Consider the following 25360-nt stretch of genomic DNA (forward strand, 5'->3'; position numbering starts at 1 on the left):
AGGACTTGAGAAAAATATGAATTTTTGAAAAAATATATTGGATAGGTCGAGCTATAGAGGTTATGTATTGACCTGTTCGATGCAGAGATCGACCTATCCAAAGTCATGTGTCAATCAATGATAGTTATGTACTCCTTATGTGTTGACCTAAAGACGTAGCACATGAAACAAAATCAATAGGCTTTAATACAACAACATATGTGTCGACCTGTAGACTACATGTGTCGACCTATAGCCAGGAAATCTTTAACATAGGTCGACCTGTAGTTACATGTGTCGACCTGTACTGCTACTTTTCATAAAAATAGATTTTTCATGCATGCTTGATGCATGAGACATTTTCCACATTGTTTCCAAATATTTTTATGCTTTCTAATGCTAAGATGCACATAGAGGTTTAGAGGATACCGTTCAATATACATAAACGCTAAAGTATCCTAGTTTTGACATTATACAAAACACATCTAACGGAAGTTGTACTCACATACTACCCCTTTTTATGATAGAAAAACTTGAGACGATGTATTTGTAATGGAAAAGCTCCCCCTGAATATATGAACCTCACAACTTCATCTTGCTTCCCCCCCTTTGACAACATCAAAAAGAAATAAAGCAAACGATGATCAGAATTTTAAACCACACATAAACCAATATAACACACAAAGGCGGTTTACAAAGATAAGAGCATCAATATGATAACACTCACATAGAATGATTTTCATATTGAAAAAGAGTTCATAAACATAAATAAAAGACAATAGTGCAACAATAGAACATAATTGTCACAACTTATACCAAATAAACCCAACATAATCATGAAGAATGAAGGATACAAAGTGAACATAAAATACTTGGCAAGCTACAAAAGCGACACGATTACGTGACATATGCCTTTGGTGCTCCCGAAATGATGCACACGCATATGCTCTAGCAAGGCGATAAACAAAGTACCACCATACAAACCAAAATTAGAGATGAAAACATAACAATGACACACAATCAAGAATATTGTTAACAATGTAACATGTTCAATCATAAATCATGAGAAAAATAGATAACAAACCGATGTACCAATTATTATATTTCAAGGAAAAAGAAGATAGAATAACGTCACTATAAGCATATAAATTGACATACATCAATTAGACATTGTTGGAAGTGATCATTCATGAACCATCTTATACGTCAAAAACATCAATTATATGGACCATAAACAATATGCGAAAAGAAAAGCTTACACAATAAAACAGAAAATGAAACGATAGTACCTTGCTTGTGAAATGATGAGGAAGGCACTCTAATGAAGTATGCTTGTCAAAAAATGTTAGATAGACAATATATATTCATAGTGCATTAACATAAAATTTAGGCAAGTGTTGAGATGTCAAGAATGCCTAATTCCCATCGAATGTTAAAGAATGGTTCGGTCGCAAGTGGTTTTGTAAATATATCGGCAAGTTAATTTTTACTATCAACATGCTCAAAAATGACGTCCCCTTTTTCAACATGATCGCGTAGAAAGTGTGACGAGCATCAATATGCTTAGTACTAGAATGTAGCACCGGATTCTTAGTTAGGTTAATGGCAGTAATGTTGTCTCACAAAATTGGAATACAGCTTAGTTTTATATCAAAATCAAGTAATTGTTGTTTAAGCCATAAAATATGAGCACAACAACTACTGACCGCCACGTATTCCACCTCGGCAGTTGACAACGTAACCAAAACTTGTTTCTTGCTATGCCAACTAACTAAGAAATTTGAAAATATGTGACAAGTCTCACTAGTGCTTTTCCTATCCGATTTGCAACCGGAAAAATCGGAATCGGAGTAACCAACTAAGCTACAATCACTCCCTTTGGAATACCAAAGCTCATAATTTGAAGTACCATGAAGATACCTAAAAATATATTTGACGGTTTTGAGATGAGATTCCTTAGGGGCCGGTTGATATTGGGCACACATATAGACAATAAAAATGATATTTGGCCTAGATGTAGTGAGATATAGAAGAGAACCTACCATACCTCTATATTTCTTCACTTCCGCATCCTTACCATTTCCGTTCCTTTCCAAATTACCATTCGTAGCCATCAGAGTGTCAATCGACTTTGCATCAACCATGCCAAATCTCTTTAGCAAGTCCTTGCAATACTTGGTTTGACAAACAAATGTACCTTCATTTAGTTGTTTTATTTGAATACCTAGGAAGTAATTTAGCTTTCCCATAAGGCTCATTTTAAACTTTCCGTGCATAAGCTTAGAAAATTCTTTGACGAGTTGCATATTAGTAAATCCAAAAATAATGTCATTATCATATACTCGTAAAAGAAGAGTATCATTTCCATGGAGCTTAATAAAAAGAGTAGTGTCAATCTTTCCCCTTAAGTACCCTTGATTAATCAAAAACTTGCTTAGTCGCTCATACCAAGCCCTAGGTTCTTGTTTGAGACCGTACAAAGCGTGTTTTAATTTGAAAACGTGATTCGAATACTCATGATTTTCAAAGTCGGGAGGTTGGTCCACATACACCTCTTCGTTAATGTAGCCATTTAGAAATGCACTTTTCACATCCATTTGAAATAATTTGAAATTCTTAGAGCAAGCAAAGGCAAGAATAAGGCGTATGACCTCAAGTCAGGAGACCGGAGCATAAGTCTCCTCATAGTCAATACCCTCCTCTTGGTTATACCCTTGAGCGACTAACCGGGCCTTATTTTGGGTTATCACTTCATCTTCGTCAAGCTTGTTCCTAAAAACACATCTTGTGCCTATTACTTGATGATGTTTTAGATGCGGGACAAAATCCCAAACGTCATTCTTTTTAAATTGATTTAGCTCATCTTGCATTGCCATGAGCCAATGCTCATCAAGTAATGCATCTTTAGCATTTTTAGGCTCAACCTGTGACACAAAAGCAAAGCGATAACAAAAGTTACTTATCTTAGAGCGTGTTGTCATGCCTTTTGTGATATCTCCAAGAATATTGTCAATAGGGTGATCTTTGGACGTTCTCCAAGTCAAAGGAAGGTTGTCTACTGTAGCTGGACTCTCCTCTTTTTCCTCTTTGTGATCATCATCTTCTACTTTCTCATTTTCATCCGTTTGGGGTTGATCAATCCCTTCATCGGCTTCATTGATAATGTCATGCAAAGACACACTTATATCATGAAAATACATACCTTTTCCAATATGTTTTGGAAAAGACTCATCAAAAGAAACATGAACAGACTCTTCAACAATAAGTAGCCTCTTGTTATAGACCTTATATGCCTTACTATATTATGAGTATTCGAGGAAGATACCCTCATCAGCTTTAGCATCGAATTTACCTAGATTGTCCTTTCCATTATTTGAAATAAAACATTTACATCCAAAGACATGAAGGTGAGAAACATTAGGTTTTCTACCTCTAAGTAATTCATAGGGGGTTTTGTTTAGAATATGACGTATCAATATCCTATTCAAAGCATAACACGCCATGCTAATAGCATCGGTCCATAAGTACTTTGGTAAATTTCCTTCATAAATCATCGTCCTTGCCAACTCCTCTAAAACTCGATTTTTACGCTCCACAACCCCATTTTGTTGTGGAGATCTAGGAGCTGAGAATTATGCTCAATACCATGTTCCTTACAATACTTTTCAAAGAGGAGATTTTCAAACTCTCTTCCGTGAACACTTCAAATGGAATCAATTTTCAAATTCATTTTATTTTGGAACAATCTAGCAAATTGTTTGAAAGTCGGGTAGGTCTCATTTTTACTAGATAAAACGTAACCCAACAAAATTTAGAATAGTCATCAATTATAACCAAGCCATAATAGTTTCCACCTAAGCTTTTGGTTCTAGAAGGACCAAAGAGGTCCATATGAAGAAGTTCGAGAAGTCTAGATGTTGAAATAACATTTATTTATTTATTTAAAAGAGACATTTGTTTGCTTTCCCCATTTGACATGCTTCACATAGGTGGTCTTTTGTGAACTTCATTTTAGGAAGACTAGTGACTAGATCCTTTGAGGTTACCTTGTTTAGTAAGACAACTTTAATATGAGATAAGCGCCTATGCCACAACCATAAGTTTTTACTCATAGTAGCAAGGCACTTAGTACCAACCAAGGACACATCATCTAAATTTAGCATATAAGTATTGTTAACTCTCAAGCCCTTAAACAAACAATCCTTTTTCTCATTATTCTCAAATAAACAACAAGTATTAGTGAAAATGACTTTAAAACCCTTGTCATAAAGTTGGTTAATGCTAAGAAGGTTGTGCTTAAGATCATCAACAAGCATTACATCAGAGATAATAGTAGATGAAGGATTATCTATACTATGTTTTCCAATAATAGCTCATTTGTTGTCATCTCCATAAATGACAAATCCCTTTTTCCTTGGCACAAAATCAATGAAAAGCAATATGACACTCGACATATGCCTTGAACATCCACTATCAAGATACCACATCTTTTCGATAGATTCAAGACATTCAACCTGTAGAGTTAAACAAAGGAAATAGGTACCCAAATTTCATTGGATCCTTGGAAGTGAGTGAAATCAAGGTTGCCTTGAGGAACTAACATCTTCCTAAATTTTCACTTTTCAATGGTATGACCCTTTTTGCAACAATAATGACAAGATATATTATGTCGAGTTATGATTTTACCATTCGAATCCTTTTTGAAATTTTTATGCTTTTTGTATGAATGATTCAAAGATCTTTCCTAATTAGAAGGATCAATAGAAATGCACTTTTAGGTTGTAAAGATTTATCTAATTTGACTTGAAGAACATTTATCTCTTTTTATCAATTATGACAAGATTCACAACCACACCTAGATGGTTCTTCACTCATATTCTTGTCACTTTGAATATCTAGAATAGATCTTTTAATAGCTTCCAACTTCCTTTCGAATTCTAATACTTTAGCTTCTAATTTCAAAAATATCTTTTCATGTGAAGCTAATTTCTTATAAGCATTTTCTCTATGAAGATTATCAAAAGCGTCTTGCAATTGAGAATAATATAAATCACTAGTAAGCTCAAGGTTAGAAGAACTTACTTGTTTCTTTTTCCTTTCATTTGCCATGAGACAAATTTGGGTCGATTCTACACTTGAAGTTGAGCTTTCATCACTTGAGGAGTCACTTGCACTTTCACAAGCAACATAAGCTCTTCTATATTTACTAGCCTTCTTGTGATACCCTTTTTCTTTATCTTTCTTAATCATGAGACGTTTTGGCCTATAGTGACCAATTTCACCACAATTATAACAAGAGCTTCTAAATTTATCTTTTCGATTTTCACCATCTTTTGAAGACTTGAACTCCCTTCTAAATTTGGATAAGTTTCCTTTGGAATACTTGATTTTGTTCTTCTGAATATACATCCGGTATCTCTTGACAAATAGCCCAACATCGTGATCATCGAAGTTCTTGTCATCCCTTTCTTCACACTCACTAGGCTCATTCTTTGAGGACTTGAAACTATAAGTCTTTAGAGCAATGGAATTTTTCTCTTCCACTTTGTCTTTACCTTTCTCTTTCTCTATCTTCTTTTCATACTCTTTTTCATGTTTTTCCAAGAAAGTGAGTTCTTGCTCATGTTCTTCCAATTTACCAAACGAAGTAGTAAGATCAAGTGCTTTAAGATCATTTGCTTCTTTGATAGCGGTGACCTTGGGTTGCCATTCACTGTTAAGACATCTTAAAACCTTGTTATTAGTAATAGAATTGGAGATAGGATTACCTAGAGCATTCAATCTATTGATAAGATGTGTGAATCTCTTTTTCATGTAGGCAATGGTTTCATCATGCTTCATACAAAAGAGTTCAAATTCTTAGCTCAATGCGTTTATCCTAGATTGTTTTACCTCATTAGTTCCCTCATGAGCAACTTCTAATGAGTCCCACATAGCTTTGGCGGTTTAACAATGAAAGACATGATAATACTCATCAATCTCTAATGCGGATATGAGAATATTTTGTGCTTTCCAATCACGAGACCATAACTTCTTATCATTATCTTTCCAGTTGGCGATGACGTCCTATACACCCTTATCAATGAAGTTGATATGGATATGCATACAAGCTTTCAAATAGCCATAATTTTTCCCGATGAAAATAGGTGTTCTATTGTACGCCCATTCAGGTTCAACAACCATTATCTAATAAGCAAATCTTATGACCGGAAACAACTGAAGCTCTGATACCACAACTCCACCACTAACGAACCACCACATCAATAATTGTTGCCTCCACACCTCTCCTCTTATGATTTTAAATTTTAAAGTTTTTTCAATTTTAACTCCCACACAATCGTACATCTTTCTCTCTTGGTTTCAATTTTCAAGTTTTTTTCTAATTTTAATTTTCTCTTTTTCCTTTCAGCAAGTGATATATAAATTGTTTCTTTTACTTTTGTGTGCGTGAAACAACAAATATCAAGGCCTAATTAAAAAGGACATTTGACTAATTACCACCTTAGCATCTAATTACCACGTCAACGCCATTTGACAACTGAATTTGCCTTGACTAACAGATCTAATAGAAATGACAAAATGACACTTTTTTAATGGACAAAAGAATCAAATTGGTCCTTTTAAAAGAAAAGGGATCAAACTGGACCCAAAAGTATACTTAAGGGAAAAAAAATCCTTTTATAAAATCTACTCGTAGATTGAAGACACATTCAAAGTTTCCAAAATATGACTATGCTTTCTATATCTTTAATTAATTTATTTATACAAATTTTAATTTGTTACACCTATTATCATCATTCATGTAGAGACAACCTATCCATGCTTCAAAGTATCATGAATGAACCCTTGATCATTCATTAGTAGGTTTGAAACATAGAAGGTTCAAACAACCCTAAATCATCTTTCAACTGTAAGAGACGTGGTTAATCCATATAAAAATTAAGACTCGTTTATTATGATCGAGAAATCTCGCTCAAACATATCTGTCACGTCAAGTCCTATATAAGATTCTAGTGCTGCATGAATTTTAATTCGGAGGTGTTTGAAATATATAACTAAAAAACACATAATATTAATATTTTTCATTACACAAAAACAAATTGAGTTTTGAGATTCTTAAATTTTGAATTTTGATAAAAATATTTGAAAAAATATATGAAATATTGTCTTAAGTAATTTTTAATGACAATTAGACACTTAATTTTAATTTACACCATAATTATCGTCCGATGCGATTAGAAAAATTATCGTTATATTTAATTAAAGAGTGGTTAGAAAAATTACCGCATCAACAATATTGCGACTATAATCGATCTTCAATTTAAAATCATGTTTACTAAACCCCCCAAAAAAAACATTCTTAGTAAAAAAGTAAGCAGAACAAAATATATATCTACATTTTCTAACATTAGAATATTGGAGTATGTCAATATGTCTATGATATCCTTTCCTTATGTGTTGAGGACATCATTCCAACTAGCAAACAGAAAAAATAAAGCAAAATCCGTTTGCTATGTATTCCCCAAAGTTTCTAAAGTTATATCTCCTCAAAGTGGTCCACTCCGTATATGAAGTTTAGAGCTTTGTGTCTCAAAAACAAAACCCATGCAGGAAATCACTGCATCTGCTTTGCAAGCTGTCTAGTTGTCATTCCTTGACCTTGTTTGCAGGAAATTCGTAGGTTTTTTCTGAAACACAAACAAAGTGACCAAATTAGACTAGAATAGACGATCAGTTATTGCACACATTAACACATATATGTTCAAATATAAAACGTAAAAAGAAAGGGAAGAACAAAAAGATATATTTGCTGCCAAAGATCATAGAGTGATTTATCCAAATGGCCAAGATTAAGTCCTAGATAGAATAACTGTGTCTGAACACATGAGGAACTTCTAGATTTGGATCAAATGTCACATACATTTAAGATCTCGATTCTAGATCAAATATCATATTTCCACTCGTTCATTCTTCTTCTATTGCGAAAAAAATTCTAATACAATGATAGGTGATTGAAAATTGAAAAATGATAGACCCATAAAACATAGCAAGCGATCAATAAGAATTCTATTGTACACGGTCAATGCATTAAAAAAACTATTCAAAATGAAATTTGAACAAACATAATTCATCTACACAACCAGAGTGTCTATGATGTTTGTCATTTTTTAAGCATCACTTCCTAAAATACAATACAACCTTAAAATTAACAGATCAGAATAACCAGAAAGAAAGTATTTGCACCTTTGCTCTGTAAGAATTGATGGCCGAAATCAGCAACTTGTCTCCAGCAATTTGTCTAACTTTCTGTATCAATTCATGTCGCGAAATCTTCCTTTCCTGCAAGAAACACAGCAAGGAATAAACAAAGATTAAAAAAAACAGCAATCTCAAAACTCTCAAAACAATATGCAAGTAGGAAATTAAACAAACACTTTACCTGTTTAGCTTTGTAAAACTTGGATATCAAAGCAATATCAAGCGAAGGTAAAACCTTGGAGAGCACAGAAATTAAATTTGGAAACGGCATCCAAGGTGAAGTTGGTCTCACATGTTCTTCTTCACTCATCCCAATCTCTATACACACACACAAAAATTAAATTCATAAGAGAACAATAAAAAAACAAAATCAATAAAATATTGAAAAACACATAAATACAAACCTTTGAATGAAGAAACCCTGAAGCTTATAACATAGGCAGGCCAAACATGAGTATTCATTCTACTACTCCAAATCATGTACTTGGTTGGAGCTGAAAAACTATCCACACCAGAATCATAATTCTCACAGCTTGGATAACATTGTTTTGTGTCAGGTTTCACAATCTCCGCCCTTCCTAAAATCACCTTACACAAGATCAAATGCCTCACGCCATCTCTTCCAACAAGACAACTTTTCACACTGCAGAAAACACAAATTTCAAAACTCAATCATATAAATAACTTCAAATTCAAACACGAAACCAGTTCAATAACACTTAATATTGGAGAAGGAACGAAATGAACCTTTGGAGAGGAGAATCATCTGGAGAGAGGCAGAGGCTATGACCGTGGACATGACTAAAACCGTTTGAAAGAATGTCTCTTACGTCATTCTCAGATGAAGTTCCGTACCAAGCATATTTGACATTTGAATTTCCACCGCGGAGTTTAGAAACAGCTCCCGCGTAAACGTGAAAGGATTGAAGGCGCGCTTGAGAAACTACATCGGAACAGGCGTTTCTGTGAATTGCTAGAATCTCCGTTTGGTTCGAGAGCGAACCGAGTCCACGAAGGAATCTCGTTTTTATTAGGTCATGAACAACATCGCCTTCTCCAAGCCTAACTAAAAACGAATCGGAATTTTGTTGCTGTTGTTGTCTGGTGTTGCCGGAAACACTGCTCTCGCAATCGGAAACAATGGAGGAGTGTTCGTCGACGGTGGGATGAAGATCGTGAACACGATGATCCTGCATCTGTTGTTGTTGAGGGAATGTTGAAGTTGAATCCATAGTATGAATGGTGCAAGAGTTGGCGCGAACGAAAAGAAACGAAAGCAGAAAGCAGAAGAGTTAACCGAGTTGGTAGTTATTAGCAGTGTATATATATATATATATATGATAGGGGTTAGGATTAGGATTAGGGAAGTGATTGTGATGATGAGAAGAGTATGTGTGAGTGAGAGAGTGGAGAAAAATAAGGATGTTAAAAAGAAGGGTTAAATTGATGAAACAGGGAACGGAATTAACCGCCAAATGAAAATTGGAAGTTTGCGATGGGCGGTGCACAGAGTGGCGCTGCTTGTTTTGTTTTAGAGAGAGAGAAGGGGGAAGTTAGTTACTTACCGCTTATAGCCTGTAGATTTGGAATTTAGAATGGCGGTACCAACAATCAGGGACTTGAGACAAGGTAGTTTCTATTTATATATTTATTTATAATATTTACGTGTCCTCTTCCAACTTGATCAACAGTATATATTTCTTACACTACTTTATTTTTTATCATATACTATTTTGATTTCTTATACTGTGGCTATATATATATTACAAGATGGTTAGTCGGCGAGAAATGGGTTTCGATGATGATTTGGATCGCAAGTAAGCGAACCCGAACCCGCACACCATTGCCAATGCCATTCAGATTTCGATATGCTTCTTCATCAAACAACGGTCTAAATTTACCATTTTATTTTTATTTATTTTAGAAAGTAAATCTTTTTTAAGACTTTCTTTCACTTAAAAATAGCAACTGCTTAATATAAAATAATAACAAAAACAGATAAATTTATTAATATTTTATGAATTTAATTGAATTGGACTTCCATTATAATATCATTTTATAAGATTATTTTACATAGTTAATTGGCCATAAATATTAAATAGAGATTAAAGATAGTGCACGGTCAGGAAATATTACACTGACATCCAATCAAAATATTTTATATTGCCAAATCATAACAGTATTTTAAAAATAAAAGTGTGATGTGGCGGGATACACGGATCTCATTGATTAACAGTGTAAAAATATTTTACCTTGTCAGTGTATATTCCTTTTTCTCTATTAAATATTACAACAAATTAATTTTGATTTTTATCACCAGTAAAATAATACAAATGAATAATGGCGAAGAATTGAAAGTGTAAATTTTATTCATAAAGTAATTAATCTCATATTTTATATGTTTATCAGAATAGAAATTAAGACATTATTTCTCGCCCAAGTCATTCTATGTAAACTTAAAATTACTTTTTAATAATTTGGAAATATATTTTCGAACGCATTTATACACACCAAATTTATACGTAAGTGAGTCACGTCTTCATTTTATCAGAAATGAGTCTGGAGATGCATCTATGTAATAACTTCATATGCACTTCATACATTCATAAATGATTTACACCTCATTTTGTCATAATTTAGTTCGGAAATGCATCTATGTAAAATTTACGAAAATATACTTTCGTAATCATCCTTTAGGCAGTAAAATTTATCATTGTTGGAGAAATACACTAATGTAATAGGCCATATGTAATAACTATATTATCATAAGAAAGTTGTTATCAATTAAACCATACATAAATGTAATAAGATTAAAATGTCATATATATTAGAATCAAACCAAAATGCATAATAATATTATCAAAATGACAAATACTATAAAGCACTATTAGGTATATCATACTCCATGTTTCTTTTCTGTCTCCTGAACAACAATGTTGTATATGCCTCACATAGAATGACATCTACAGCGGCACTCCTAAAAGTGCCTTCTAAAAAGTATTTTATCTATATACCCGCTTGTGCAATATCCATAATACGACGACATATAGGTAACACATCTACAACATGATCTACCCTAGCTTGTTCCCTCTCTAATATCTAATAATGAGCTGATCTAGGTGGACCTCCGAGAGCATCTAGTGTCATGTAAGGATGTGACACTCTAAAATACCGCCAGATGTAGCCGAATTCATTGCTCCATTCGCGATGAGCTAACACACTTCGTGCTTCATCTGGTACCGGATGATTATAGAAATCATCATAAATTGGATCTACTACGGACTATAGCGGGAGGAGAAGACACGAAGGGTTCTCGTGGAATACCCTACATAAACCCGAACTAGTGCATGACTCACTAGGAAGATGTGCTTACATCAAACGTGACCCACAAACTAACCATCCAAGGTAGAAGGATATGTCATCCAAGGAACGTGTCTGACGGTGATCTTCGTATTATTAGAAGCTTATATCATCTTCTATAGTGTGGTCAAGAAACACTCAGAGTGGCTCGATCAATTTATTCCCTCTGAGTAGGACAAATGCATAAGCATGTGGTCAATCTTCCGTGTAGTCATCAACAAATGACCAGCCAGAGATGCGTGGAAAGTGTTGGAGGATACATGCCTGAAAATGATACATATAAATTATTAGTAATGGTGTAACACAAGTGTTATGAAAATGGTACAATAATAGTAAAGGATGCATCATGAAACCATTACTCTTCATGTTGTTGCATCCTCACAATCTTTCTACCATGGTTGATGCATTTTAAAGCATCACGGTACTGCAAAAAATTCATAATCGCCAGAAAGTTTGAATATTATAACATATATGTTTCAAAAAGTAAATACAGATAAATTTTACCTCTTCGTCCCACACGTCCCTAGAAACATGGTCGACATACAAAGGCATCATCGATAACATGTGCATCAACCTGGACTAGTGGGTCTTTTGGACCAGTAGTAGGTGACAGCTTCCTCCGAGAAGATAAAGTTGGAGACACCTGAACCCCAAAAGTTGACAGTTCTACATCAAATGAACGGATACTGACCGATGTTCATGAGCGTCAGTGCCTTTCCCTATGAACTGTTCCTCAGTCTCTCTTGGTTGTCATACATGTTAATTGTATTTAAACCAGAAAAATAGACAAAGTAGAAAAAATCAAACCCAAATGAGTTGCATCCAAAATCAAACAAAACATCGCAGATAGACAAAATACATAATTGCACTTCTGTATTCTTAAAGAATTAAATTTTGAACAAAGACAGAAGTTCACTTCTGTAGTTTCCTGTAACTCAGAAAAGAAAAAATGGCAGACACATATGGTACAAAAATGGGACAAAATATTTGTGGGAAAAACGCAATGCTCAATATAACAACCTAAGAATAAGTGTTGTAGTGATATATTTGTAAAAGGTATAGCTAAAGGGGGAGGGTTATAACCCTAAAAAAGGGTGAGAACCATGTGTCTCCCCCTAGGGGGAATCGCTTCGCCCTACCCTAAGTGTCTCCCACTCGCCCAGTTATGGGAAACATGGAGAAATATGTTTCTTTGTCAGAGTTTAGTCAGGGTCAATAGTTGATCCACATTTTCCAAGAAATTAAGGATACAATGGTCCACCATTGACTAATGGGCGGTTATCATTCTCAAGGAAACCCTAGGACTAAGGGCCTCTATAAATACCTCTCCTTTAATTGGAGAAAGACATATCATAACCTAATTAACATTACACATAATACAGAGCATGTCACCACACGTGAGATAGCCTCTCCTACCACCATAAACACCACCATATTAGGCATCTCCTCGTTGCGGTACTCTCCAACCACCATAAGTGTTATAAACCTACTAGGGTCTTTAAGTATCCCATACCCTTGTAGGAATACCATGCACATATATACTTTTTGATCATTATAGTGACACCCATTATGAGACCCCGATAAAATTAACCTGGGACACACCTCTTTCATCATCATCATTTCCATTTTCATCTGAGGATGGCTTATAAATCTCCACACTCCATGGTCAACACTATACCAAGAGTTTTCATCGGTGGAGGAAGTTCCAACTCCCCCTGGAGGAAATACATTAGACAAGTGCTAATTGTGAACATCATATACCCATGATTCCCCAAAAGGGAACAAGGATAATCATGAATCCACATCACCTTCTCTAGCAATGATGGAACCCAAATCCTCCCTCACGATAATGACCCATTGGTTATCACTATGCAACATGGAAATTGAGAGATCAAGTGATTCCTGATAAATCCTGAGAGTTCTAATGATGTCATATTTTATGATGTTTTTCAGAGGCTTCGGCTCGATCCCAACAAAATAGGAGTCTTCCAGGGTTTATTAGTAGGACTATCAGGTGAACAGGTACAAGTGAAGGGCCACATAACCCTAGAAACAACTTGTGGCGAGGGGGAAATGCCAAGGCGATTGAAGTCAACTATCTCATACTAGACGCCTTGTCGCCTTACAACATCATCTTAGGTCGTCCGTCCATCAATGTGTCTGGTCATGAAGTACCCGCTTCCTGATGGGCAGAGCGCTCAAGAGTGTTACCAGAGTAGTCTGGTGATGGAAAGGGAAGACCTCACCATTGCGGTCACCCCCTTCCCCAAGCCCTTGATACATACATTGAATGTTGGGATCCCATGTTGGATGCTGACAACGAGAGACTTACGCCCACATAGGACCTGAAAGAAGTCAATATAGGACCCACAGTCCATCAAGTGATGAAGATAGGAACTTCACTTACCGAGGAATAAGAAAACAAGCTAGTCAACTAACTCATTAGAAACGTAGATTTATTCGTCTAGGCTCCCTTTTACATTCCAGGAATAGAAACTAGAGTGGTGTGTCATTACCTCGTTGGTGACCCTTCCACCAAGCCATTGGCGCAAAGTAAGCAGAAATTTGGCTAGGAGAAGAGAGCCTCCATTGACGAGGAAGTAGGCAAGCTATCCAGCCCTAGGTTCATCACGGAAATGAAATACCCTACTCGGTTAGCCAACATGGTGTTGGCCTGGAAAATAGGGAATATGTGGCACAATTATGTAGACTTTATTGACCTAAATGTCGCATGCCCTAAGGACACATGCCCTCTATCTTACATTGATCACCTAATTGATGGGTCTTCAGGCTATCGCATATTGAGTTTCATGGATTCCAATTGAGGATACAACTAGATCCGAATGGATCCCCAAGACGGCTTTCATGTCAAATCATGGTAACTACTACTATTATGTCATGCCTTTCAGTTTCAAGAATGTTAGCTCCACCTACCAACGTCTCATGGACGTTGTGTTCTCCCACCAAGTAGGGAGGTACCTAGAGGTCTATGTGAATGATATGATAGTAAAAACCACTGAAGGGCGCCGCCATGCTTTAGACTTAGAGGATGTCTTACAGCCAGTCAAGAAGTATAACATACACTTGAATCCTACCAAGTGTTCTTTCGGGGTTAAAGCCAGGAAGTTCAAAGGGTACATGTTGACAAAGAGGGGAATTGAAGCTAATATAGATAAACTTTAGACCGTCATTAATATGAGAAGTCACACCAACTTAAACTAGTGCAGCAACTTACAGGTCACCTTGCCCCCATCATGCTTCCTCTCATGTGTGGGCGACAAGGTCTTCCTTTTTCTTTGCCACCCTGAAGAAGAAAGAAAGGTTCAAATGGACTAAAGGTGGAAATAAACACAAGAAATAAAGGTTTGTAGCAACTCAAGAGTTTTTGATTGCATTGTGTTTTTCATCTTTCATCTTTATTGTATATGTTATTTGGCAAGATTTGTAGGAACCATGTTATATTATTGCTTTAAATGCTTTTATTTATGTTTAGGAATTTTCAATATTTACGTCATTTTATGTGAGTGTTATTTTATTGATGTTCTTATCTATGCAAACGCCTCTGTGTGTTATATTGGTATATGTGTGATGTAAGATACTTATCATGGATTGCTTTGTCTTCTTTTGATGTTATCAAAAGGGGAAAAACATCTATAAGATGAAGTTGGGATGCATACATTTAGGGGAAGCCTTCATGAAGACACGAAACACACAGTCTCAAGTTTTCCCATCATAAAAAAGGGGGAGCATGTGAGTGCAACTTTCTGTTAGATGTATTTTGTATGATGTAAAAACTAAGATACTTTTACGTTTATGTATATTGGACGGTATCCTCTTAGTCTTAATGTGCATCTTAGCATTAGAAAGTATAAAAACATTTTGAAATGAGTTAGAAAAGGTTTCATGCATTAAAAACAAGTTTTATGAGAAAAAAATTTCTCTGTGTCGACACATACGGAGCTGCTCAAATGGAGAGATTTCGTCTGATGCAAAAGCACATGACTTCACATGATGATAATTTTGAAGTCGTTGCTTCTTATATGACGAAAAGTGTTGTGTCTATGTGGTATGAGATGGATGTGAATCATGCAACCACGATTTCTAGGATTAACCACATGAAATCGGCCCAGAATGAGAATCATCATCATTATGCTTAGTTTTACCAAGAAATGTGTGAGTTCTTGGATTATAACTATAGGAATAATGGTCAAGGATGGCATAGGAGAGTGAGACCAATGCCAAGGGTCATGGAATATGATGTAGTGTTGTGTTGTTATATCCTTGAGTCTCATGTTTTGTGATGCATTTCTTAGAGCCATTATTTGAGTCTTCATGCATCATTCCTTTTGATTGGTTTGTTTTGCTGATAATTATATATTGACAATGTTACTAATTTTTTTGAATTTGTGACAACGGTTTTACTATGTGTATGACCATGGACGAAAAATGTATAATGTTATTGTGTTTATTAATTTTATGTATCTTAATGTATGTTGAGCATATGTGAGTGCATGTTCTTATCTTTGCAAATGCCTATGTATCACATATTCTATATGTGATATGTTGTATCTATATGATAATGCTAATAGCTTGCTTTATCTCTTTTTGATGTTGTCAAAAAGGGAGAAGTATATGCAGCTATGAAGCTACGATGCATACATTCAGGGGGAGCCTTCATGGACACAAAATGCGTTGTCTTAAGTTTTGCCCTCATAAAAAGGGAGAGTATGTGAGTGCAACTTTCCATTAGATGTATTTTGTATGATATCAAAACTAGAATACTTTAGCGTTTATGTACATTGGATGGTACCATTTGAGATTAGTTGTGCATTTTAGCATTAGGAAGCATGACAACATGTTTGGAATTGGTTTAGAAAAGATTCATGCATCAAGAAATGGTTTTGTGCATCAAACACTCATGTTTGTGTAAAAAATAGTATGCAGGTTGACACTACGCATTATAGGTCAACCTATAGAAGAAAATTTCTTCTACATATTGACAAATACGTTTTATAGGTTGACTCATGTGCTGCAGTTTTAAAGCATGTAAGCTCTGTTAGATGTGCTGTCTCTACAGGTCGACACATAACATGTACATGTCGGCTTATTGCTTCTAGAGGTCGACACATGCATCGTATATGTCGACACATGACTTGCATAGGTCGACACATACATTAAAATTCTTGAAAATTTGCTTTCTTTTCCATTCCTTTTGCCTCCTACTTGATTACATATATATACTTGGTACATGCATCATTTTCTAGTAAGGTTTCTAGAGAGTAAAACCTATACGAAACCAGGATTTCAAAGCATTATCATCATCTTCAACCTCATTCTATGCATACATACAATCGAACTGCACATAATTATTTTTTGATTGAGTTCCATCTAGATTAGGATTGATAACATCCAATTTAGGTTGATTATACTGTAAATTGGGTTGAGAACTTTGAGGGTTTCAAATCAAAAAACCGAGTTGGGGTTTTCCTTCAAGATCGTTTAGGGTTTGAAGATTATGCAACTCGGATCCGATCGAGTGAAGTCTTTGAAGAAAGGGGTGTTCTTGCAAAGGTGTAGCATGGAACAGTGGATCGCATTGGTAAATCTTAGGTTTCCACAAGTGCACGTTTTAGATTCGATTGAGTGAAAGGTTTGAAGAACAACGGGTTTCTTGCAAAGAAGTAGCGTGAGATGGTGAATCAAAATGACATTTTTGGGTTACTTGATCAAGATTTGATCAAGGGAAGAGAATATGTTAGAATCAACATCAAACTTAGGGTTTGTAGGGTTAGATTGTTACATCTCTCTTGTATACATACATTTGCAAAGTAAGATATATTACATTATCTCAATTCGAGTTCGAGTTAAGAGCAAACGTATCCATATCGAGGTCGATTGGGGAACTAGCTAAACAAATCCTTTTGTACTCTCTATCTATCTATCTATCTATCTATCTATCTATCTATCTATCTATCTATCTATCTATCTATCTATCTATCTATCTATCTATCTATCTATCTATCTATCTATCTATATATCTATCTTTTATTTTTGGTTTGTAAATTGTCGATTTCATCGATCATGCGATTAAATTTTTTGGATAATAATTTTGAACATAATTTGAAATTGGTGTTTTTGAGTTGATCACAATTCCATAAGTTGTGATTGGGTTTTAAGAATAACAATACTATATAAAATTCCAAACAATATCGATTGCACATTAGGTGTTCGACAAATTGTTCAATTGATTTTTTTTATGAATTATCATTGGGAGTAGACTATCCTTGTTGATTTGCATTCAACTAGTTATGTTTAATTATGTTCAATCAATTTACTATTCATTATCATACAAGGATTACTATTACGCATGTCAGAGCTTTTTGATAGCGGGTTCGGTTAGACGATTTTGATCCAGGATATTTCCACTTGCTTTCGCGCCATATATTTTTCAAAATATTTTTTGTCAAAGTTTTAACTTGGGATCTATTCACCCCCTCTAGATCTAAGCATATCGTCTAACAATTGGGATTACTGATCATTAGTCTATGTGTTAGACCTAGTTCAATTGTTGTGCTTACGCTGGTTGAATAGGGACAGGAGACCCTAAATAATGGCTTAGGAATTAAAGATATGTTGCATTGCCTAATCTTATTTATGTTGATGGACTAGGGATAGAAAACTCTAAGTATTTATTAATGAGCTATACCGCAAAGGATTGAGTATAACAGTTTTGTTAGTGCACCGTGGGATTATAGTGCCAATATCATTCATGTAATGCATCAAACATTAACAATAGATAATATGGGATTCTATAAATAATCTGACTGCTTTCTACTTATTGTCAAACAACTTTATTTTCTTTTCGCATTCAAACTCGACCCCCCCCCCCCCCACACACACACAATTTACTATTTTATATGCATTGCACAAATTTGTCTTGTTAAATAGCATTCCATGTGGATTCGATCTTATTTTATTACTACAACATTATCGATACACTTATAGAGAAGTCATCAATGTAGTTCTTCAACCACGTTTGTATATATTGAATAACATTAGTGAAGTTCAACCTTACTTGACCAATCACAAAAGTCTTATAAAGAAAAATTACACCGGATGAGTGAAAAAGTATTGTTGACAGAGCATAACAAAAATTTCATAAGTTGGTTTAATGAAAAAGTTTCTAAAGAGAGTAGTGCATCAGAGACAATTAAATAGAGGTCATATATGTCTAAGTTTAATGTAATAACTTCGAGTGCATATAAAATTACTAAATGTTCATTTTATACAAAATCAAGGGATGGTCATAGAACTGTGCAATATAGTGGGGTTATGATTGAAGTTGAATCCATGTACTTCTCTAGTTCGAAAGATAAGAATCATGTATTGGAATCTAAAGCGTACCTTGGGGTCATTGAGGAGATTATGGATATTGATTATGTTACTTTCAAAGTGTCTTATTTAAGTGCAAGTGGACTGACAGTAACACTAGTGTAGAAATCGATGAATTAGGATTCACACGATTTGATCTTTGAAAGGCGACTTATATGTACGAACCACTCATCATGTCATCCCAAGAAAAATAAGTGTTTTATGTCATTGATCCTTATAACCCAAGATGGTCAATTTCTCTACAAGGAAAATATATTCTTGATAGCGATGAAAATCAAGATTTAAATTTTGATACCCCCTCTTTCGGAACACTTGTATGTCTCTTATCTGAAGAAAATGATTCTGATGATGATGTGCATGTTATTCATGATCATCAAGAGAAGATATGGGAAAACTAGTAAATAAATTTTATATCACTTAGTAATATATATTTATTCATTTATCTTTTTATATTATTCTTACTAAATATTTAATATTGTTGTTATTGCTAATCTTAATTGGTTTCAAATGTGGTTCAAATTATCGGTGATTAACGACTGGTGACAAATCACAAAAGAGAACTTTTGGACGACCTACAAGACTTTGCATTTTGATTGTTGATTTTGTTGGTTAATCATTTATTTTAGTTTTAGTTTTTTGTAAAATTATAAGGTGTATGTGTGCTATTTTGACTTTGCAATTGGTGTAAACAATGAAATATTTTTGGTACAATGTGTCAGTTTGAGAAATGGGTAAAATGTACAATGTTTCTGTTTCAGAAATGGTCAAAATATGGTTATGTAATACAAGTTCAAATCAAAATATAGAAAAAAATTAAATAATAATGGTTTCCCCTTCGGTTATGATTATAAACCGAGGTAATAATTATTCTTTATTATATCGGTTTCTCAAATAATCGAGAGAAAATGTGAGGTGCACCATCCAGTTCTGAAAATAATAAAAATACAGAAGTTAGAGACCGAACTCATGTGAAGAACATTTTACCCCTCAGTTATTTCAAAACTGAGGGGCAATGTGGCAAGTTTTCATGACGTCCTTCATTACCTCGCATTTGTAACCGAGGTTAAATTCCCTTCGTGACCGAGGTTAAATATATTTTTTACTGTAGTATTTATTTTAAATTGATTGATCTTTTCTTGCATACCAATGAGTCAACCTTCATCACTAAAGACATTGGTAATCATTTTCAGTTCAACTTGAGATATAAAACCTGAATAGTTATAGAAATTATTTAATTGAGAACATGTGCTTACTCTTTTTTTAACGTCTCCAAGAATATTGTTCAACAAATGATCCTTTATGACAATCGAATCACGAGGAAGTGGCTTTGAGGAAGTGGCTTTGAAATCTTTTGTTTTTTACCCTCTTGTTCACTTTTCTCTTTGTCATTTTTAGTGTCCTCATTCTTATCAGGATCTACTTTTAGAGCGTCATCTTTGACTAAATTTTATGTGATTATTCCGGAAACATTATAAACAAGCTAACTACCTTTTCTTGTCTCTTAGGGTTTGAATTCATCAAATTCTACATTAACTAATTCTTCAATGCAAGTTACCTTTAGTTGTGATTTCATGCACATAAATATCTTGTTAGCACAATCCTAATCCTAATTAGAGTTAGTTTTACTTGGATTTTCTAGTTTATAAACTATATGATAGAATCTCATTTGTATGGAGGCAACAAATTCTTTAGATTCAATGTAAAAAAATTCATACTCTTCTATAATCTTAGATTCTTTAACGTCTTCAATTTCCTTATGAAAAACTTGTAGCACATCCCACATTATTATAGCAAAAAAAATAAAAATAAAAAATTGATTACAAGAAAAAAATTGATAGCTTATTATAAAAAATATAAATTACATAAATATTTACTTATTATTTAATAATGTAATACAACTTTTAATAATAATTTCTTTAACCAAATACATCATCTTTTAATATCTACCTACTTGCTTAGAACTTGCTCAATACATATCTTGCTATTTACTTATAATAAAAACTCTAGTTCAAATTACATAAATATTCACCTACTTAGTAAATATTTATGTAAAAATTCATCCGTACATCGCAATGTTTGATATCTACCTACTTAGAACTTGCTCAATGCAAATCTTGCTTCCAACCAAATTTTCTTTATACAAAAGTTATAGTTCAAATTCATGACCAATTGACCATTTAGCTATAAAGTCACATCTCATTCTCAATCATCTAAATCTTCCCCCACACTCTTTTTATTCTTCTCTCACACTATTTTAGTAGTACTTCTAAGCTCAAAAAGATAAGCTTTTCTCTCAACACTTAATATTCCTTATTCACCCCTTCTCCAATTTGTTCCATGTTCCTCTAATCTCTCTCACATTCATCACTTCTCTCACACTCTTTTGTTTTATGTTTTATATCTAACCAAAAAATGATCATTTATTGCTTTGGGTTTTAGATCGGCTGTCCAACTTTGCTCGAGTAGAAGGTAGTTTCAGATTTGCTATCACTTCATGTTTGGACTGAAAACTAACCTCATTCTTAAATGAATATGCAAAACTAACCTCTGTGTTTTTTTATGGCATGGACACATTGAAAGGGGAGGTGAAGTTGAAAAGTTTCTCTTCATAGTAAAAAAGAATGGAGCTTACCATTATGTGGTAAAATAATATGAAAAAGTAGATGGAGAAGGCAAAAGGCTGGAGAGATAGGCCAAACTTTAGGTAAAATCATTTGTTCTACAATTTTTACACTAATTAGATTTTTTACAAACTAAATTTGTTGTTGAATGGATGATATCAAACATTGCGATGTACGTATAGATTTTATTAACCATTAATAATTTATATTTTATAAAAAAAATAATATATAATTTTTATAGAATTAAAAAATAAAGAAAAAAGTTAAAGAGGAAAATAGTAAAATTTGTGGATTCTAAAAAATAATGTCCTCATATCTATATCAAAAATAAATTCATAAATAAATGTATCTTTTACAAATAAAATGATTATATATATATATATATTCTGAACGACTCTGTTACGTTGTTTCCTCTAAGCGGGGAGGATGCAGAAGCACGTGGCATATCCTTAGTATAGGTTGGTACACATGACCAATGGGAAATGCGTGGAAAGTGTTGGAGGATCCAAGCCGGGAAAGTGTTGGAACGCATGAATCATTAGTAATGGCATTGCAAAAGTGTAATGAAAATGACATACAAACACTAAAATACCATGAAATATTAACGTCAATAGTGTGATGTTGCCTATCACATGTTTCGTTTTCCCCATACAACCTTCAGATAACTTAAAGTGCAGTAGACCAAACAAGGGGACCCTAGTTGTACTCATAGATCCTCTCAAAGTCATCGAAGTATCGCATATAGATGACATCCATATAAGTGACACTCATGTCCATAAAAATGGCAGTATTAACCAGATATAACATGTACACTCACATAGCATATGCTTTATGCTACGCAACCTGCTCGTCATCACCAACTTCCTGTTGTGCTCTAAGTAGCTCATATATTTACACTTTCTCCAGGAATCAAAACCTAGCATGAACCCCTCGAGTGGTTTGAAACTCCTTCATGGCAGCCTCTAGGTTAACTCTCAAATAGTCTATCATCAACTTTAGTGCATCATCTATGTTAATCTTCCCATGATCTAAAATTTTCCCCCTAATTGGGAGATGTAGCAGACACGAGACATCGTCTAGTGTCATAGACATCTCACCATGTGGTAGATGAAATGATGACGTCTCTGTGTACCATCTCCCTACAAACACATTAAGCATACCATGATTAACTATAACATAATCGGTCTTGCACAAGTCTCTCATCCCAGATAGTCGCAAAACATCCCGAAACCACGGCTCATTAGGATGATACTGCCCAATATTCTTCCGCCAGTGGTTGATGAATTTCAGTGGATCACGGTCCTGTAGAAAAATAATTCATCGTTAGAAACTTTTAATATCATTACAAACATGATTTAAAATGAATGAATCCAACTAATTTTACCTCTTTGTCCCAAACATGTCTGACAATATGGTTCGGGTAAAGAGGCAGTAGTGACAAGTCTGATGGGCCTCCTTCGAACCCCTGTGGTGCTTGGGGGTGCCTCTTGGACCTAGAGTGCCTCAGGTACCTCTACTTCCTCATGTTCCTGGGGTGCCTTAGGTACCTACACTGTGTGAGGTACCTTTGGTGACTCGAGTACCTATTTTTTCTCGGATGCCTGAATAGGTGAATCTTGTCGCCTACAAGAAGATGAAGGCGGGGATGCATGAGTAGGTGAAACCCGTCTTCTAAGGGAAGAAGAAGTCGAATATACATGAGCCCTAAAAGGAGAAGGCGAAGATACATGATCCCTAGAAGCTAACACATCCGCATCAATCGGGATAGAGGTAAAAGGAGCTTGTGATGACAGACTATTTTCCCTCTTAATAGATGCATGTTATGCAATCCTGCCGTGCCTCAATCGGTCTTGCCTATCAGCCATAATGTCTGTAAATAAACCGTATAAGAGTTACGCGATGAGTAAAATAAATAAATAAACAAAAAAAAATATAGACTGAAAAACTCCGAAGATGCATCTCCCATTTTTCAGAATCAAAACATTAAATTTTTTTGGAGATGTATCTCCGGAATTTTCAGCAACCCTCATCAGCGTCAATGACGCTAATGCAATCCCCCAAATCAGCAAAAATAATGCATTGATCAATAAAAATACATATCAAACATGTTTGTCTTAATGTATGAACTATCAAACATGTATAACCTATGTATTTCATAACCTAAACATCAATTTATATAAATTTATACAAAAACTAAAAAATGTTTAGAAAAATTTAAAACTTGCAAATTGTGAGTTTACTTCGGTGTTGAATGAATTCTTTTATGGACTTGATGTTGATGGAAGAAGCTTTGGAGTTGGTTGAATAATTTTGATATAATGTGAGTTGAAAGAGCTTGATGGAAGAAAGCGTATTTTTAGAAGTGAGGAAGGAGAAAGGGTTATGACACGTTTTTATTAAACAACGTTCAAAGATGCATCTCCTTAATTTACACGGAGATGCATCTCCGTAATTTACACGGAGATGCATATCCGTAATACTTTTCACATTGACTTAGGGTCTGATTTAGAAATATACTGATTTAGGATGCGTTCGGAGATGCATCTCCATTCTGGGATATTATTGTATTTTCACGAGGTATGCTAGTAAAGCATAAGGTGCATTAAGTAATCCTCTACAATTTTCATAATTAATATATTTATTTTCAAGGTTATAGGCTTTAAAATTTTCATTTTTGTGTAGCAACCCATGTTTGTAGGCTTCGTGATATTTTTTTGATATTTGAGACAACTCATCCAATATGGGACATGTCTTTAGTACCACTACTACTAGTCATGTCAATAACTTCAGAAACCCTAACTTTCATCCCTCCCTCATTCATTGTGTTCTCTATATACTCCTTTGTCATATCCCAAAGCTTAGATTTACCTTTAAATTTTTTACTTGATTCAATGACGATCATTATCACTCTTAATATCCTTTCTATTGTGAACTTGGGTATTCGTCACTATGGTGTTAGCATCCATGTTCTTCATAACCATATCTACCAAAACTTCACAAAATGTGTAAATCTGCACTTTTTCAGATTTCATCTGGGTCGCAACATGGGAAGTGTTGATGATTGTATGTCCTTTCTGCCGCTAGAAGGTTATTGAAACCTTTTCGCTTCAAAGTTCCTTCAATTAAGTTCTCATTATTTCCACTTCTGAGAGTTGGTCCCATGTTCCATTCACCAACCTTCGCCATGTTTGCGTCAGTATTAATAACAATTTCTTTGTTTTTCTTGGAACACAACTTTGTTATGCTCGTCAAGCTCTGAATGTTAGCTAACACAATTTATCAAGAGGTGTGATTTTTGATGGAAAGAGTGGAGAAATTATAATTATATTATTAATAATATTAAAATATTATGCACCCCTGAGCCAGGTTCCTGGCTCCACTCTAGGTACACTATATATGCTATTTTTTATGGATGAGTATAATATATTTCAAAGTGTTCGTCTATAAAAATGTAATACTATATCTTTTTTATAAACAGAAGAACTCTATTAAAATGAGTCCAGAGGTATTCAACCCAATACAAAGGAAAGAAAGGGAAAAAACAACAATTAGCCCAAACCAACTCGATAATTGTAATTAACAAGATTAACACTCAAATCTTTAAACGAGAGGTCAATGTTACTACTATAGCTAATGCTCAATCAATCCCACGATAAGATTTAACTTGAGAAATAACATTATTAATGACCGATCGATCTTATTTGAATAAGATTGTGTTCCTAGTCACCCATATACTCCAAGTCACTGCA

At 34.4% G+C, this 25360-nt stretch overlaps 1 protein-coding gene and 1 long non-coding RNA gene across 3 annotated transcripts in view; one reads left to right on the forward strand and one right to left on the reverse strand.

Moving 5' to 3' along the window:
• Positions 1–7343: 7343 nt before the first annotated feature.
• On the reverse strand, positions 7344–9849 carry LOC127083626 (probable inactive poly [ADP-ribose] polymerase SRO2). The gene is made up of 5 exons (XM_051023944.1): positions 8986–9849; positions 8643–8881; positions 8420–8556; positions 8224–8319; positions 7344–7667 (listed from the first exon to the last, which is right to left on the reverse strand). Exons 1-5 carry the CDS (start codon positions 9468–9470, stop codon positions 7620–7622), a joined length of 1005 nt encoding a protein of 334 aa, XP_050879901.1. The 5' UTR covers positions 9471–9849; the 3' UTR covers positions 7344–7619.
• Positions 9850–21118: 11269 nt separating this feature from the next.
• Positions 21119–25360, forward strand: part of LOC127083628 (uncharacterized) — a 53720-nt gene continuing 49478 nt past the window's right edge. For both annotated transcript variants that reach the window (XR_007788481.1, XR_007788480.1), the window contains exons 1-2: positions 21119–21459; positions 21571–21694. This is a non-coding gene — a long non-coding RNA (uncharacterized LOC127083628). The remainder of the gene's footprint in view (positions 21460–21570; positions 21695–25360) is intronic.

Source organism: Lathyrus oleraceus, chromosome 5, assembly GCF_024323335.1.
Source record: "Lathyrus oleraceus cultivar Zhongwan6 chromosome 5, CAAS_Psat_ZW6_1.0, whole genome shotgun sequence".
NCBI classification, from domain to species: Eukaryota; Viridiplantae; Streptophyta; class Magnoliopsida; order Fabales; family Fabaceae; genus Lathyrus; species Lathyrus oleraceus.